General features: G+C 42.4%; 1 protein-coding gene across 3 annotated transcripts in view; it reads right to left on the bottom strand.

The window, feature by feature from the left end:
* Nucleotides 1-14956, bottom strand: part of PRPS1 (phosphoribosyl pyrophosphate synthetase 1) — a 33053-nt gene extending 18097 nt beyond the window's left edge. Inside the window, exons 1-3 of one of the 3 annotated variants that reach the window (XM_006871048.1) lie at nucleotides 14627-14748; nucleotides 629-827; nucleotides 203-210 (exon numbers count right to left, since the gene is read on the bottom strand). In XM_006871048.1, the coding sequence (XP_006871110.1) occupies nucleotides 203-210; nucleotides 629-827; nucleotides 14627-14748 (329 nt within the window). Of the gene's footprint in view, nucleotides 1-202; nucleotides 211-628; nucleotides 828-14626 lie in introns of all 3 variants that reach the window. The other 2 variants (XM_006871046.1, XM_006871047.1) reach the window with 2 other exon arrangements.
* Nucleotides 14957-15749: the final 793 nt, after the last annotated feature.

Here is a 15749-nt window from a genome sequence, read left to right on the forward strand (position 1 = left end):
ATATATACATGCATATTTATGCGTATAGACATGTTGTTGTTGTTATGTACAGAGTCGGTTCTGACTCATAACGACCCTGTACAGGGTTTCTGAGGCTATAAATCTTTATGGGAGCAGAAAACCTCATCTTTCTCCCATGGAACAGCTGGTAGTTTTGAACTGTTGACCCTGAGGTTCACAGCCCGATGCGTAACCACTACGCGACCAGAGCTCCTTGTATAGACATGATGGGAGTACAAAATGTTCTTGGGAAAATTCCATTATTTCTTAATTCTACTTTCCCATGAACTTTCTGAAGTCATTGCATGTGTGTAAAGTCAATAAACATATGATACAGATTACAAACTCATTGCTTTACACAAATCAACTACATGTCTATTGTTTTGTGGCTAGGGCAATATCTAATGGACTGTGATTTTTTGTGAACTGCAAGGTCAGCAGTTCAAGCTCACCAGCTGCTCCTGGGAAACCCTATACAGGGTCGCTATGGGTTGGAACAAATTCGACGGCACTTCACAACAACAACAAATATATGATCTAATGACTAAGAAATGTTCTGTGATTTGGGGCAAATGCTCCTGTTTCTCTTCTTCTTTTTTTAAAGCTGGAGAGAGAAAGCCAGAGAAACAGATTTGGTCCCTACCTTATCCTTCTTATCCTGCCGGGCATAGGGGAAACAGGGGATGACTGCAGTGACCCGACTGGCTGAAGCAATTTTGCAGGCATTAATCATGATCAACAGCTCCATGAGATTGTCGTTGATTTCTCCACAGCCACTCTGAACGATGTAGACATCTTCTCCACGCACACTCTCACCGATTTCCACGCTACATGGCAAAAGCAAGGACAACATAACACAGGAGATTTTTAAACACTTAGTCATTCTCCTACAAGTAGTGAAGATCTCAAAAACATTAATTCCCCTACCCGTATGGCTACATGTCATTCCTGATCTGCACAGACTTCAGAAAATTCCCTGCACCATAAGCAGCCTCCTGCCTCCATTGAGTTTTGTTACATGTTGTCGAGTTGGTTCCGACTCATGTTACTTTTGTTTGGTGCGATTGAGTCAGTTCCAACTCATAGCAACCTTATGTACAACAGAATGAATCACTGCCTGGTCCCGAGCCCATTGCCACTGCCACTGTGTCAATCCATCTCATTGGGGTGCTTTCTCTTTTTTTGTTGACCCTGTACATTACCTATCATGATTGTCCTTCTCCAGTAACCACTCCCTCCTGACAATATGTACAATACATGAGAGGCGAAGTCTCGCAATGCTGGCTTCTAAGGAGCTCTGTTTATTCTTCTGGCAGTCCATGGTACTTTTATTATTATTATTTTTATTATTTTGCAATAAGGCAAAAATAAATTTATTTCTTTTTTAAAAATTAACTTAACATCTGAATAAAAAGGTGCTGGGTTTGCAAATCTAATTTTAGGGGCTAAGGAGCTCTGGCAGCGTAGGGGTTATGAATCGGGCTGCAAACCTTAAGACCAGCATTCGAAACTACCAGCCACTCCACGGGAGAAAGGTGAGGTGTTCTGTTCCTGTAAAGATTTATAGCCTCAGAAACCCTGTACAGGGTCACTATAGGTCAGAATTGACTCGACGGCACTTAACAGCAACAAGGTTAATCTTTACTCAATAGTGTTTGGTGTAAGTAACCTGTAATCCTAATGTGAATCCATGGTACTTTTAATATTCTTCTCCAACACCATTCTTCTTCGATCTTCCAACTTTCACACGCATATGAATGAGGCTACTGAAAATACCATGGCTTGGGTCAGGTGCACCTTAGTCCTCACACTGACATTTTTGCCCTTGAACACTTTAAAGAGGTCTTGTGTGGCACATTTGCCTAATGCAAAAATGTCATTTGATTTCTGCTGCTTCTGTGAATGTTAATAGCAAATCCAACGTCAATCTATCCTCCAACCAAGATGTTATTTATTAGTCCAGTGGTGAGGGTTCATAGCAACCCTGTATAAGGTTATCTGAGGAGTGGTTGGTGGGTTTGAACCACTGACCTTATGGTTAGCAGTACAGTGCTTATTCTACTGCACCACACCAGCCTACAATACTAGACAAATGTTAACATTTTTTACATGTGACACCAAAGCACTAGCTACAGTCACTCTAATGAACCCACAAGCAATTGAATCATAATTTCGGGAGGTAATCCTTATCTTGTTTCAGACAGATATGTGAATATGAGTATGATATGAATACAAACTTGGTAGATCTTTGGGACTGTTACATAACCCATATTTAACAAAAGTAGGAAAATCAGATAAGGAATTGATCATTATTACTCTATAATGATGGAGTTCTGGTGTGGCACTGTGGGTTAATGCGCTGCACCGTAGTCGGTTTGAACTTCATGGTCGGCAATTCAAATTCACCAGCCTCTCCTTGGAAATCTTATACACGGTCTCTATGAGTCGGAACCGACTCGATGGCACTTAACAACAACATAGGCCAATCACTATGCTAGTGCTAGGTATGTAATAGTGACTAAAGCCCCATTTTTTTCCTGCAGAACAGCTGGTAGTTTCGAACTGCTGATTCTGAGGTTGGCAGCCCAATTCGTAACCACTACGCTACCAGAGCTTCTATGTGTAGTTGAGTTGATTTCACTTCCTAACTCCACATGACCAAAGAGAACTGCCCAGTAGGGTTTTTAGGTTACAATGTTTTTGGAAACTGATCACCAGTCTTTCTCTCACAGAGCCACTGGGTAGCTTTGAGTCACCAAGTTTCAGTTGGCAGTTAAGTGCTTCACCCTTGTGCTACCAGGGCTCTTACACTAACTATAATCTAGATCAACAAGTTGTTTTTAAATCCTACTCTTAAAAAATGGTAATTTTTTTTGTTAGGTGCTATCAAGTCAATTTGACTCATAGCAACTCCAAACAACTTCCCCATAGGGTTTTCTTGGCTGTGAATAAGCAGAAGAACCAATCTTTTGGTTAGCAGCCAGGCACTTAACCATTGCATCAATAAGACTACTCTACAAAAAAGAAAGTTCATTACATTTTTTTTTTTGAAATCCACAGAAAGATACTCTAATTTTGGAGTAAGAGTTGTATCTTATTGTAAAATGAAGAGTCTCGATGCCTACACTTATGTCTCTACCAAGAATAACTCAGTGGGATCTCATAATGGCACTATTTTCCTGTTAAACCTATAGGTGAGGTATATGTGTGAATGGACAAAAAATAGATCAGGATGATTGAAAAATCTTGTTAAGCAAGAGAAAAATGTCTTCAACTCTAATCAAAAGACTTTAGGAACCTCCACCATTGTCCTATTAGGATTACTTTTACCCAACCTGCCTCTCTTCCCACCACAAAGAAAACTTGCAATCTGAAAGGGACGTTTATCAAAATCAGCTGTAGGCAATTCCATGGCCAGAAGTAGCTAATATAGGAGGAGACTGTTCCTTTCCAATCCAAGTAGCTTCTACTTACTAAAAGCATGCGGTTAGTTCGTATTATAAAGCAAGAGAAATAAAACTGAATAGCAAAAAACAAACCAGAAACAAATCAGAGAGCCAGAAAAATGTTTAAGTATGGATCCTTTTATTAAAAGTGCATTATTTGCTCAAATCTGTGTCTTACGTTACTGCCTCACAACATTAAAGAAAAGGCAGAAATCAATGAACTAGAAAACAGGAAAACAATAAAGAAAACCAATGATACAAACACACCAAAAAAACTGGTTCTGGGAGGTAGGGAAAATAAGGTGCTCTTGAACACTTTAAAGAGGTCTTATACAACAGATTTGCTTAATGCAATACATTGTTTGATTTCTTGACTGTTGCTTGCATGAGTGTTGATGGAAGGTCTGAGCAAAATGAAGTCCTTGACAACTTCATTTTTTTCTCCATTTATATGGATGTTATTTATTGGCCCAGTGGTGAGGATTTTTTGTTTTCTTTACATTGAGTTACAACTCATACCGAAGCCTGTGATCTTTCATCCTCATCAGTAAGTATTTTAATTTGTCTACACTTTCAGCATTGAAGAGCAAAGATGTCAGCTTGAGGACTAAGGTGCACCTGACCCAAGCCATGGTATTTTCAGTAACCTCATATGCATGCGAAAGCTGAACAGTGAATAAGGAAGACATAGAGGAATTGATGCTTTTGAGTTATGGTGTTGGAGGAGAATACGGAAAGTGCCATGGGCTGCCAAAAGAACCAATAGATCCGTTTTGGAAGAAGTGCAGCCAGAGTGCTCCTTGAAGGCCAAGATGGCCAAACTTCCTCTCTCATTCTTCGGACATATTGTCAGGAGGGACCAGTCGCTAAAAAAGGATATCATGTTTGGTAAGGTGGAGGGTCAGAGAAAAAGAGGAAGACCCCCATCGAGATGTATTGGCCAGGTGACAGCATCGATGGACAACAGTAGGGAGGTTGGCCCAGGATCGGGCAGTGTTTCGTTCTGTTGTGCATAAGGTCACTATGAGTTGGTACCGAGTTGATGGCACCTAACAACAACAACACTTTCAGAAAGCAAGATTGTATCATCTGCATATTGCAGGTTGTTAATGAGTCTTCCTCCAATCTTGATGTCACGTTCTTCTTCATATAATCCATGTTTTCGAATTATACATTCAGCATACAGACTGAATAAGTACAGTGAAAGAATTGTACTGTGCACACATTTCTTAATTTTAAACCATTCGGTGTTCCCTTGTACTGTTCAAGCAACTGCCTCAGGAACACAATTAAGTGTTCCAGAATATTCATTCTCCACAATGTTGTCCACAGCTTGTAATGATCCACACAACCTAAAGCCTTTGCATAGTCAATAAAGCAGAGGTAAACATCTTTCTGGTATTCTCTGCTTTCAGTCAAGATCTATGATGTCAGCAATAATATTCCTTGTTCCACATCCTGGTATGACTCCAGCTTGAACCTGTAGCTATTGTTGAATTATCTTTAGCAAAATTTTACTTGCCTGTGATATTAATGATATAGTCTGGTGATTTCCACATTCCATTGGGGTCAGCTGCCTCTCTCTGGAATGGACACATATATGGATCTCTTCCAGACAGCAGTTCCAATCCACCAACCACTCCAATGGAGAAAGCAGTAGCAATCTGCTTTGGTAAAGATTTACAGCCTTGGAGACCCTATTGGGCAGTTCTACTCTGATTCTGTAAGGTTGCTATGAGTCAGAATGGAATTAAATTGATGGCAATGGGTTTTGTTGTTATTCATACTTTGTGTATACTTGAGCAAACTGTTGCCATCCATGAAAGCTGAGTTCACAAAATTACCAATAAAAACAAAGGTAGTTGTACCCTTTGGTTGTTTGATGATGCGTGGAGGGGATTGTAATCATGGCAATAAAATGATAAACGATTGGATGAATGTAAAGTTAATGTTCTCCCATGTAAACTATCACATAATTCACAATAAAAACTTTTAAGAAACAAACAAACCACAAAGGTACTTCTAGAAAACAAAAAAACAAAAAACAAAGGTACTTCTGAGACACTATGTGATACTAGGGAATGCTGTGAGGGAACTTGGGAACTTAGATTTTTAATTTAAGAAATAACTCATCTCAAAATATTTTCTCTTCAGCTTACCAGGCATCAGTCACACTGTCTTTCTTTACATTCCTTGAATATACCGTTTCCCACCTCAAGGCCTCTGCACTTCTTCCCACTCCTTGCAATGTTCTTCTCCTGTCTCCTAATCAAGACTCCGGAGTCCTGGCGTGGCTGTGGGTCAATGCTCACCTGCTGCTCCTTGGAAACCCTATACAGGTTTGCTATGAGTTGGAACCAAGTCCACAGCACTTAACAACAACATCAACAATCAAGACTCCTGGTATGGTGCTGTAGGATCAGCACTGGACTGCGAACCACAAGGTTGGGAGTTCCAACCCACCAGCTGCTCCTTGGAAATGCTGTAAAGGGTTGCTATGAGCTGGAACCAACTCCATGGCACTTAACAACAATCAAGATATCTTGCATGAGGATCTTATCAGCCAATTGCACTCTAAGACTCCTATTTGCATACCTATTCAAACGAACTATAAAAAAAAACACATTTATGAGTCTGGAAGATATTTGAACACGGACTGGTTTTTTATGTTCAGGATTATTGTTAATTTTGTAGGCATGATAATTGTATTGTGGTGACTGATATTAAAGAGATGATATAATATCTGGGTTTGCTTCAAAATCATTCAATTGTGTGGTATGTGTGGAATAATTTCAAGTTGAAACAAGAGTAACCATAAATTGGTAACTCTGGAAGCTGGGTAATGAGGACACTGTAGGGGGGAGATCACCACAGTATTTTCTTTGCTTCTGTATGTTTGTAATGTGCCATCATAAAAAGTTAAATAAATAAAGTGACCTTCCCTAGTTAGTTTCTCTTCACTCAGGTCATTCCCTTCACGAAGGCAGGAACCAGAGTGGTCATGCTCGCTTGTACCCCAGCCAGCCAGTACCAAGATGAGATGAATTAATGAATGAGAGCATTATTGAAGGAAGTAAAGAAAACCAGTCAATATTAGGCTGCCTCTTGCATTCACTCACTTTAGCCAAAATATGAGCTGGCTGTTCAGGCCTGCTAACTGCAAAAATTTAGAGATACTGATTTTTAGCATCACTCACTTCTGATGCCAATACCAGGGTCAAATGGGAACAGCACACTTCTTGTATAAAGTTTTAACACATCTACTCACATCCTTTAAACAAATACTTGGCTAATATCTAATTTTGGTTAGAACTACAACCAGATGGGCCCAACATCCTGGGCCCACCAGGATGAACTAGCTTGGACAAAGAATTTTATGGTTGGATTCTTTGTAACACTGAGTCACATAGTGAACAATAAATAAATAAATTGTATGGACCTTGAAATAGTCGAATTGACATAGTACTATCTACCCCCACCCTTTTTTTTTTTGGTTAACCTACGGATAATTAACTTGACTCAGCTTTTATATGAACCTTGTATCGTGACCTTCAATTACAACAAGCAGAAGGATAAGTAAATATCCTATATGTTAAGGACATTTTATTAAACACCAGTTCGGCCCTCAAAAACAACTGACCCACTGGAAATGCCAACTATGCCAAAGCCAAACAATGCTGCAAAGACCTTCTTCAAAACTCAAATGGGTAGGCAGTAGGGAGTCAGGGAGGGCTTTCTGGAAGAACAACTTCCATGTGTTTCAACTGCACTGTCCACTGTGGCAACCGCTGGTCATGTGTGGTTAATGGGCAGTCAGAGTGTGACCAGGGAACAGAGCTGAGATGATCTGTAAATGTGAAAAATGCACACCTTATTTTGTGGTAAGCCCAATTAGGAAGTCCTGCTTCACTACCAACACTGTCCCTTCTGTGTTTGATGGTGCAAAACTAGAATGTTGACCAAGTAAATCCCACCCAGTCATCCTCTGATGATACCTCAAATTCCATGACCAAGGTGTTCGTTTCCCTGGGGAGAGTGGAAATCAGACATGTTGATTTCCAGTGAAAAGTCAACTTTACCCTATGGCCCTTGTTTCAAGGTAAAGACATGGAATATCATCTGTGCTCCACAGAGTCAAGTGGTTGATTAGGAGCAAAAGAACAAACATACAATTTGACAATTGATCCATGACAGGATAAGAGGCATGTTAACTACCTATTCTTGTAGGTTTTCCGAGCTTTATTATTATCAACTAAGACAGAAGGCACCTGGCTTATCTTCCTTTATAAATGTCTCAGCTATCAGAGTCAATATAAAAACACATTCACAAAATTACTATATTGTTCATTATGCTACTCAATATCACTATTTAAGGATCCTGACCTTCAAATTCTTAGAATTTCTTACCTGGAAATCTGTAATGAGCTTTATGAAAATGAAAACTATACAACCCATTGCATATGCATTTATTCCTTTGGCTGCCAGGAAGTCAAGAGATACAGTTAAATGTAATATTAAACTTCAGTAACCATTTTATGTCAAATCCTTGACACAATTACTGAAGTCCTTTGTTCTGATGGATACATCTTCTCCTTAACTAACTTTTTGTATGCTTTCTTGGAAAGCAGTCGAAGTATGAGTAATTTATGAATAAGATTATCATTTAAACGTTTCAGAATATCCGCTGAATATGTATCTTTGTTGTTATTTTCTGCTATCCAGTCATAGCAATCCTGTATAGGGTTTCCAAGGCTTTAAATCTTCATGGGAGCAGAAAGCATTTTTCTCCCACAGAGCAATTGGCATGTTCGAATGTCAAACCTCGTGGTTTCCCAGTCCAGTGCTTATTGTATGGAGGCACTTTAATATAAATGATTCTTTTAGAAAAGATATATTCTAACATTGTATAAAATTTTGAAAAGTAATTTTTAAAAAAATCACTTCTTAACTCACCAGCCAACACAATTGCTAGCCCTATTTATGTATTATATTTTAACCAAAAACCACTACTTGAAAACAATTAACCTGCAATGAGCTATTTCCCAAAGCCAAATTTAAGACTAGGGCTTACCCTCAACATTGGAGGATGTTTGTTATGAAAAGAAGAATGTATTTAATAATTTGAAAAGAAGGCGTGAGCCACTGCCTGGTTTTACTATGAACAAATCTAATTTCATTAATCAAGAACAACCTTTCCCTCTAGAAGGCATATTGTTGTTGTTAAGTGCTGTTGAGTAGGTCCTGACTCATAGCGACCCTGTATAGGGTTTCTGAGGAGTAGCTAGTGGGTTTGAACTGCCGGCCTTGTGGTGATCCTATAGGGTCACACCAAAGCCTAGGCTTTGATGTTTTGTTGTTGTTAAGTGTCACCAAGTCGGTTCCGACTCATAGTGATCACGTATAGGGTTTCCAAGGAGTAGCTGGGGGGTTTGAACTGCCACTCAGATTATACAGCTTGGCCAATAGGCAGGTTTATGAATTCTCTGGAAAAGCTTAACATTACCTTTATGGCTTTCTCCAAAAGAAATGTTTTGGCAATGATCAATGGTAGAACAGTATGTCTAAAACCTGTTTGTTCTTAATAGTACAATCTTTGAAGGGTGGAGCCTATGTAAGGTAGAGGACTCCTGGTGTGGTGCTGTGGGTTAATGTGCTGGAATACAAGGTCGGTTTGACCCACAAGGTCGGTGGTTCAAACTCAGCAGCGGCTCCTCGGAAACCCTAAACAGGGCCGCTATGGGTTGGAACTGACTCAACGACACTTAACATGTAAGGTTACTGTCAGAAGGAAAACACATATATGTTTCACTAAAACAAGCAATAGAAAAGTGTTGAAGACACTGTCAAAGGCAGAAAACACAGGGAGTCCGGTGGAGTTCTGTCTCTCACAGGTTTCACTGTAATATGTTAGGCTGAAAGACCCGGTTCAGCAATATAGAAGATGACATGTTCCCCTCCACCACCTACTGTGGCAGTGGTGCTTATGGGCCGTGGAGTCGGTTCTGACTCATAACGACCCTGTATAGGGTTTCCGAGGCTGTAAATCTTTACAAGAGCAGAAAGCTTCATCTTTCTCCTGCGGAGCAGCTGCTGACCTTGAGATTAGCAGCCCAACTTGTAACCCACTATGCCACCAGAGCGCATTACTAGCTACTGTTGTTGTTGGGGCAGCTGGTAGTTTCGAACTGCTGACCTTGCGGTTCGCAGCCCAATTCGTAACCACCATGCTACCAGAGCTCCTTACTAGCTACTGTACTGTTATCTAAATGTCTTTGAGCCATTCTACCAACAGTTTTGGAGGGTTTGGGAGAGGCCAGAGGACTGGCTATGGCTATACAATGAGTGAGCTTCTCCTTCACCCTTTCAAAGCATGGGCCCAAGTGCCCATGACTGGCATTGAATGTGAAGAAACACAAAAAAGCAAATCAAATATATTTAAAACTGAGTTAACATTGTGAGCATATCCCAAAGTTTCAAAAGCCTGACAAGATAATAATAGCAGCAACCCAGCAATTCCTCTACTTGGTATTTACCCACAAGAAATATGAGCCATAACACCAGTGTTCATAGCAGCACTATTTACAATAGCAAAAAAATGGAGACAACCAAAATGTCCATCAACTGAAGAATGGATAAACAAACTGTGGTACATACACACAATGGAATATTATGCTACCTTGAAGAATAACAAGGAAGTTGCAAGCCACCGCATAACATGGATGAACCTTGAGGACATTATGTTGAGTGAAATTAGTCAGTCACAAAAGGAGAAACACTGCATAAGACCATTACTGTAAAAGACTAAGAAAAAGAACCCACCCAAAAGGGGGCTGGGGTGGCTAGCAATACACAAGAAGGGGGAGAGGAAAAAGAACAAGGCGGACGGGAGAACGGTTGGGCAGATTCCCATGGGCTAGGTGGGACAGAGCTAAATGATGAGGTATGCACAACCCTGGAATAACAGGGCTTCAGGAAACAGGGATTGAGGCATGGCTTGAAAGGGGGAAAAGAGGGGAATAATGTTAGGATGCTTGGCCATCTTTTGAATCTTGGTCTCCCTTGCCTACCATTGTGAAATAGACACGTGAGGGAGGGGGGAACAGCCTGAAACATCACAACAGAAAACATGTGGGCCTGTATCCAGCCTATAACTAACTGGAATACCTTGGGGGGGTGGGTGGGGAGGGCTGGAAACTGCCCAGACCCAAAATGGTGGGGGGACTATGATGGCATGGACAGATGGAGTGGCTGGGGACACGGGACTCAGGGAGGGAGAGGCGCTGTTTGCTGACAGCCGGGGGGTGGGTGGACCTGTGGGGTGTATCCTCTGGTTATTTGATGATGCACGGAGGGGATTTTAATCACTGCAATGAAATGAAATACAATAGGATGAATGTGAAGCTCAAGTGGGACAGAGACAAATAATGATGTATACAAAACCTTGGAAAAACAAGGCTCTGGGATATAGAGATTGAGACATGGTTTGAATGGGGAAAAGGGGGGGAATAATGTTAAGATGCTTGGCTGTCTGTTGATTCTTGGTTCCCCTGGCATACCGCTGTAAAATAGACACTGGAGGGAGAGAGAAAGGAATAGCCAAAATACCACCCTAGAAAGCTTGTAAGTCCGTCTTCTGCCTATAACTGATTGGAATACCTAAAATGGGGCTACAACGTGCCCAGTGAAGGAGGCTTCCTGTGGAGCCTCTGCATTACACAAGACCATAGGTGGAATCATGAACAGCATCCAGAATCTTCTGAGGGGAAATGTCTACTTGAAAGGACAAGCAGACCAGCCTGGAGTGGCCAGAAGAACAGAAGATACTTCCTGAAAGAAAGACTGACAGGAAAAATACAAAACAATATAGGTAGGCCGACTGATTACTACAAGAACAAACAAGTGGCTCACCCAGGAGACATCAAGGCAAGTAGTCAGGTCCCCCTCATGGCAAACCCCCTTCTAAGACTAAGGCTCAATGGGAATGCATGCGCTGATTGGTGACCACGTTCATCACCAACAAGGGGAAGTGAGGGAAAAACAGCAATGAAGCTGCAAGCTAAGCCCTACAATGCTCAATAGACTCCTGTGAACCCGGACGGCGACCTGGTTGGCCAGCAGTGTGCCAAGTCAGGGGACTCTCGGACCCAGAGTCAGTGACATAGCCACAGAGGACTAGAGTGGAGAGTGAAGTGTCCAGCTGATAAGAAGAGAGGGCACACGCATAAGTACACCCACAATTGCAGATAATACCCACTTGACTTGGCTTCAATGGCTGGATGATCAGAGCTCAAACAGAAGAAGAAATAAGAAGGAAAAAAGAATAATCTGATACAATTTGATGAACTTGACATACACCTATAGAAGCAGTAGCTCAGAAGAGTGAACAAATCTTCACAGTGAGGATCATTCCCACCCCCTTCACACACAGAGTGGGCAGGGATGGGCAACTTGGACATTGGTTATCCAAAATGGGAGGGGGGGGGCCTACAAAGGCAAGAAGTGACTGGCTTACAAGCTTTCAAGAGGGAACCGAGATCCAGAGGGTGTGGAGCAAGGTAGACTCTCCACTGAGTAGTATCCATTCTGCCTAGTTAGGGCTGATAAAAGAAGATGCAGATAGGCCTCTTGCTATACAATAGCGAATAATTGTTATCAGGACTGATTGTAAGGGCTGGAAATGTAAAGGTGGACCATCAAAGGAGAAGAGCGGAGAACAGAACCCTACCCAGAGAAGCACTGATGCCAGGGATGGAGGCAGAGACAATGACATGGGGAGATGGAGTAGCTGGAGACTTTGGATCTGGAGAGAGAGAGGGGCGGTATGCAGACGACGGGGGTGAGGGTGGGGGTGGGGTGGGGTGGTGGTGGTGGTGGTGGTGGTGGTGGTGGTGTGTGTGTGTGTGTGTGCAGCTTACGGGTTGATGGTGATGCATGAAAGGGAATGTAACCATGACAAGGAAATGATATAAAGCGGGATCAATGTGAAGCTGATTTCCTCCCATGTAAATTATCATATAATTCACAATAAGGCATTAAAAAAAAGATAATAATAGCAGCAGAAATGCAAAAGAACAATAATACTCAGCACTGGGCAAGTTACTTAATTAGTTCCCTCCTTTATAAAATAGGGATGAAAGCATTAAGTCCACATAATTTTGTTGTTCAATGCTGTCCAGTCGGTTCCAAGTCATAGTGACCCTGTATAGGGTTTCCATGGAGTGACTGGTGAGTTTGAACCACTGGTGGGTTCAAACCTACCTTGAAGTCCAGTGCTTATCCCAATTTAACAGAATAATTAAAGTTAACTTTTCAGTTTACTGTATATAGTATTATGCAGAAGGCAAAAGGATTAACACAAGGAGAAAACAAAGTTTTCACATTTTTTTCTGGAAGCAAAGGGTGTTTCGTTTAGTTGAAAGGAATTTAATAATCATAGTTCACTAAGAGGATCAAAAAAGAGAGAGAGAGAGAGAGAGAGAGAGAGAGAGAGAGAGAGAGAGAGAGAGAGAGAAGAACCCTCTAAATGAAAACCATTCTTATTCACTAGGCTGAATTACCATTTGCAAAGTCTGATCCTGTTCTGTGTTCTTTATTTATTATGGCCCAAGAGCTATAGTGGAGCCCCTGGTGTGATACTGTGGGTTACTGTGCCAGACTGCAAAGGCATTTGAACTGCAAGGTTGGCGGTTCAAGCTCATCAGCTGCTCCTCGGAAACCCTATACAGGGTCACTATGGGTCGGAATCAACTCCATGGCACTTAACAACAACAACAAGAGCTATAGTGGTGTGGCCAAAGCTACAGACAGCAGCTTGGCTAAGCTCTTTTGATGAAGGTATTGTGATTGCCTAGTTACAGACGGGAGCCCTGTTTGCACAGTCATTTACATGGCAATCAACAGCACAAAACCACCCCGGGCAGGCAGAGGTAACCTTTTCATTGTAGAGAAATACTTCTATCAGCAGAATCGAAATAAGATAAAGAGCATTGCACTTTGGAATCAGTTGAAGGGAAAAAGGGGAAGCAAAAGCATCTAGGGAAAAGTACTCAAAATCACTTCTAAGTAATTTAATCGATCAGTAAGCCTAAACTTTCCCTTTAACAGATGATTTAGTGCTGTGCCAACTTGATCAAGAGGACAGCTCTGAACACCTATCAGAAGCAAACATTTGACATTTAGGTGGAAGTGGCAATGAAAAAATCAAGTAACCTAGTAACTAAAATGGGCTGACAGTGCAGGCTGAGGGTGAAACTGACAGAAGGGGGCTAGGCTTCCCTGGCCAGGCAAAGAGGAAATGTTTATTGTCTATGTACTGTGGGATCCCAGTCTTCACTTCACTACATTTCCTGAACATTCAGGTATAAAATTGTTTCCAAAATTCCCCCCACGCAGTTCTAACAGAACTGGACAAGTCCGGGGTAGATGGTTTCCAAAAAATATGCTTTTTGCACTATCTGTATCACTAGCCGCACACATTAAGGCCAAAGATTCCAGAATTAAGGATCCTTCAAGAATTTCTGAGTGGTTCAAGCTGAGATGAGGATCAAAGACAGAGCGAATGCATCACTTTTAGCTAATCAATTAGATTTAACGTAGGTATGGCTCCAAGCTAACGTAAAGAAAATCCTAGGTAATAATTTTGGCGCCCTCAGTACCTGTCAGTTTCACTACAGCAGCAAGTAGCGAGACCGTTTCCAATTGAGAAACTACTCCTTAGATCCTAAGAGAAAGACCAGGAGGATCAGTACGCTGTAGGATCACCAATGCAAGCTGGTCCAAAAGCTGAAGCGAATCCAGTTCAGCTTGGATGGCTCAACAGCGAAGCGACAAAGCCACGTGTCCCCACGGCCGCGGCTAAGCGACTGTCCCCTCCCCTCTCAATAAGCAGCCACTTTCCCCACGCTGGTCCTCCAGTCCCTGCCTTCACACCAAAGCCGCTTCACCTCGTGCTCCATCTTGACTCCACCCGAACACACGGTGAGAATAAACGTGACCCTCCCATGAGAGGAAAAATAACGGAAACATCTTGCGGGGAAAGCACACCATCAAGCTCCCTCTCGGGTCCCCCGGCCTCTCAGAACTCACGCGGCGGGCCCCATCCCCCCGCCTTCCGCCATTCACGAGGTGTCCCCGCGGCCCGGGCAGGTGAGGCCCAATCGGGGTTCCAACTTCGCCCTTACCAGGTCTCCTGGTTGCTAAATTTCTTAGTCACCACCTTGCCTAGCTCCAGGCCCAGGCGATCAGCAATTTTCTGAGATAAATCCTGGTGGGAGCTGCCGCTGAAGATTTTGATATTCGGCATTTTGGCCAGCTACCCTGGGTGCTTTGCGCTCAGTGACTGTTGCTGCTGCCCCGAGGTTGGAAGCGAAGTCCTACTGGAGACAAGTACTAAGCACTTCGCGTTGCTATTCCGCCATCTTACATTCCCGCCGGGCGCGCGACTCTAAATTGCCAAGCACCGGAAGGTGGGGACAACGCGAAAGTGCACACCCCGCCGTCTCTGATTAGCTGATCAGCTAGCGAGGGGTGGTGTCCTCGCTGTAACTCCGCCTCCCTTCGGTTTTTCTAAGGTATTGGATAGAAAGCATGAAAGGGACGACGTTAAGATCTAGTCCCGCCCCCGATAGCGAGGCCCTAGGCAAAAGGTGGCTAAGCAGCCTTGATACGTCACAGAGGGAGTGAAGAGATGCTGGTGGCGGGAGGACGGATCTTTCCGCAAGCGGGAAATCAGCCACATTAAAAAAAAAAAATTTAGTTTTGTTTTTACTTTTCCCAGCTTGGTTCCAGCTGACAGTTCTTTTCAGAAAATCTATGTATCAGGATGGCAGCCACCATTCGTCAGAATGAAGGGGAACTTTCTGAACACGAGTTTTCATATTTCTGAACAATTTTTATCTTTTTATAAGGATGGGGGTCGAATAAAAGCAATTTGACGTCATAAAGAGGCACCCATCCATAGCCCAGGCACTGCAAAAGGGCCCGTTTGCCTTTTGCAACGGCCCAGCGTCGCCTTTGCCTGGAAGAGAAGTCCCAAGAAGAAAGTGGCTAAGGGCCTGCCTCCCAAATCATCCACAGACATTGAAAGAGAAAACTGTATTTTGTTTCTAACGCTGTGTCCTAGTATGTTCAGACAGTGAAGGAGTGTAGATTCTCTTATCTGGGCTATAAAGGTCTGATTTATTTAACCTTGGAAAAGAAAGATAGTATAGTATATGATAAGATTTAGGATTAAGAGCCCTCAAAGAGTCAGAAGACCTGACTTGAGTACCTCTACAAAAATGTGAGTCTTGGTGTGGCGCTGTG

The sequence above is a fragment of the Chrysochloris asiatica genome, unplaced genomic scaffold (assembly GCF_000296735.1).
Source record: "Chrysochloris asiatica unplaced genomic scaffold, ChrAsi1.0 scaffold00159, whole genome shotgun sequence".
Classification (NCBI taxonomy): domain Eukaryota; kingdom Metazoa; phylum Chordata; class Mammalia; order Afrosoricida; family Chrysochloridae; genus Chrysochloris; species Chrysochloris asiatica.